This window comes from Coregonus lavaretus (genome assembly GCF_964263955.1).
Source record: "Coregonus lavaretus genome assembly, chromosome: 14".
In the NCBI taxonomy this organism is placed as follows: domain Eukaryota; kingdom Metazoa; phylum Chordata; class Actinopteri; order Salmoniformes; family Salmonidae; genus Coregonus; species Coregonus lavaretus.
Genome location: NC_140001.1, coordinates 24627918 through 24630914, shown reverse-complemented (window position 1 = coordinate 24630914; position 2997 = coordinate 24627918). Strand labels below are relative to the sequence as shown.

The 2997-nt window shown below is 45.6% G+C and overlaps 1 protein-coding gene across 1 annotated transcript in view; it reads left to right on the top strand.

Annotated features, from left to right (window-relative positions):
* The window catches only part of LOC311141087 (neurofilament light polypeptide-like), a gene marked incomplete at both ends in the record, with an annotated part of 2926 nt that extends 716 nt beyond the window's left edge, over positions 1–2210 (top strand). The window contains 4 exons of the mRNA XM_084176361.1: positions 5–950; positions 1325–1449; positions 1537–1883; positions 2002–2210. Coding sequence (XP_084032487.1) covers positions 5–950; positions 1325–1449; positions 1537–1883; positions 2002–2210 — 1627 coding nt within the window. The remainder of the gene's footprint in view (positions 1–4; positions 951–1324; positions 1450–1536; positions 1884–2001) is intronic.
* Between the last annotated feature and the right edge of the window lie 787 nt (positions 2211–2997).

The window sequence follows — 2997 nt, the reverse complement described above, 5'->3', positions numbered from 1 at the left end:
CCAGCCACTCTGCCCCCCTCTCATACCATGGGTCATCCCGGCTGCATTACCCAACATACAATCGTAGCTCCTCCATGCTGCTGTCTGCCCCCAGGTCTGCTGCCACTGCTGAACTCGACATCAGCCAGGCAGTGCAGGTGAGCACTGAGTTCAAGGCCGTGCGGACGCAGGAGAAAGCCCAGCTGCAGGAGCTGAATGACCGCTTTGCCAGTTTCATTGAGCGCGTCCACGAGCTGGAGCAGCAGAACCAGGTTCTGGATGCTGAACTGCTGATCCTCAGGCAGAGGCATGGGGAGCCCTCCCACCTCAGGTCCCTGTATGAGCACGAGATCCGCCAGCTCCGTGCTGCTGTGGAGGAGGCCCGTGATGAGAAACAGGCTGCCCAGAACCATAGGGACCAGATGGAGGAGATGCTGCAGAGTCTGCAGGGCCGTTATGAAGAGGAGGTAGTGAGCAGGGAAGAGATGGAGGGGCATCTGATGGATGCCAGGAAAGGGGCGGATGAGGCTGCTTTGGGCCGTGTTGAGCGGGAGAAGAGGACGGAGACGCTGCTGGATGAGTTGGCCTTCCTGAAACGTCTCCATGAGGGGGAGATAGCTGAGCTGCAGGCCCAGGTGCAGTACAATGCTCAGGTGTCAGTGGAGATGGAGGTGGCCAAGCCAGACCTGTCCGCAGCCCTCCGAGACATCCGCGTCCAGTATGAGAAACTGGCACATCGCAACCTCCAGTCAGCCGAGGAATGGTTCCGCAGTAAGGTGAGCGTGATGACAGAAGGCACTGCCCGCAACACAGACAACGTTCGCAATGCCAAAGAAGAGGCCGGGGAGTACCGCCGCCTGATCCAAACACGGAACCTGGAGATTGAAGCCTGCCGTGGGATGAACCAGTCCCTGGAGAATCAGCTACAGGAGGTGGAGGAGAAACAGAGTGCTGAGATCGCAGCCCTACAGGTCAGTGCCAGAGCAGCATGAATGAAAAGCATACGATTTCTAATTTTAAAAATGTACCTTTCTGAATATCTGCATTAGACCCTGCTGAGCCTAATCCTTCAGACAAATGCACACAATGTTCTACAGAAATGCGGAGTAATGCATCCTTTAAGTCAACAAAGTAAGTTTTGGACTGTAGATTACATGTACAAATAATTTGATAATGATGTGTATTGAAAACATGTCTACACTAGAAAATAGTGCCAAGTTTGTATAGCATTGTGTTAGAGTGCCTCCTTATTACTTAAAATGGTTTTATTTCAGAGATATTCCACAATAAATACTTTATTAATCCTGTTACAACATTAACATAATAAAGCATCTCTCCAAAACAGGAATCAATTGGCCAGCTGGAGGACGAATTGAGGACAACCAAGAATGAAATGGCTCGGTACCTGAAGGATTATCAAGACCTCTTGAACGTTAAGATGGCTCTGGATATCGAGATCGCAGCTTACAGGTCTGTGGCTCATAAAATTAGATCAGCAGATTTGGTGCCGTCTTTCGTTCTCTATATATCTACCCTATGTATCTATTCTCTTTCCAGGAAGCTGCTTGAAGGGGAGGAGAATCGCTTCAGTGCAGTAGGACCAGGGGCAATGTCCAGTGTCTACTCCCAAAGCCTGTGTGTTGCCCCATCCCACGACCGCCCCATGTTTTCCATGCAGTCCAGCCTGAGGTCTGGTGTCCCCTACCTACGCATGTACAGCTCATCATTCTCCTCTGCAGATGAGATTATAGCTGCTAGTCAAGCACAGCCTGCTGAGTCAAGACCTCAGGAAGAAGAGGAGGAGGAAGATGAGGAGGAAGAAGAGAAGGTTGAAGAGGAAGAAGAGGAGAAGGTAGACGAGGAAGCAAAGGAAGAGGAGGTAGAAGAAGAGCAAAAAGCAGAAGGTCAGTATTGTCCAGAGTTTTAATTCATGCGCTTTCACACGTTTTTCATGAAGGTTTTGATTTGTCAGGTTCGGTATCTGCAGCGGTTAACAACTAATCACATTGTCTCTACCTACAGGTGACAATGGAGATATGAAGGAAGAGGCAGAAGAGGAGACTAAAGAAAATGGAGAAGATGGAGGAGATGAAAACCAAGAAGGTAGGGATGGAGAGGAGGATGGAGCCAATGAAACAGAAGAAGGGCATGATAAGGGAGAAGAGGAAGAAGGCAAAAAGGAAGTAGAAGTGGCAGAGGAAAAAGAGAAGCCAAAGGACAAAAATATTTAAATCAAGATTGTGATGAATGACACATTGATTGTCCCATATCGAGGTGCTCTACAAATAGATCCATCAGTTCAGTACAATCAATCAGGAAACCACTGTATACAGGAGAGGCCTTTATGTTTGTGTGCAAAGAAGCAGTGTGGCTGTACATTGAGTGAAGCAAAGCATGACAGTGTATGCATGTGTGTGCAAGCAAGGTGATAAATAATAAAAAGCAAATACCTGTATATGAAATACATTAAAATAAATGCAATATGAATGCTCTATGGATGAGAGAAATGAGAAAGAGAATGTGTGGAGTTTTGTGAGCCAATACTGTATTGAATCAGCATGTGAAATTTTTGTTTGAAAAACCTATGTGCATTTCTGTCACCACAATATGCATATAAGAACACCACTGTGTTCAATATACTTGATTTTAAATCCCTTGATTTTAAATGCCTTAGACAAAATCTTCTGAGTGGGATCCATTATGTACAATACTGAACACAAATAAAGATTTGAAACATGTTCATCTGAATAAATTAATCTCTGGTATTATTGCACTATTGAATTCACTCATGAAGTTTCTACTCATTTTCATGACTGACCAGATGAGTCAGCAATAAGAGTTTGGAGTGTATAGATAATATCATTCGTGATTCAGGGTGTTCTTTTAGAGTACAAGGACAGTGTATTAGAATAACTGTTTCCTTTTTAGGTTTGTTGATAGATTATGTAATTCCTCCATAATGTACCTACTACCTGTACAGTATGTGTCATGAGAGACACCCTCTTAGATGGCCCTTTG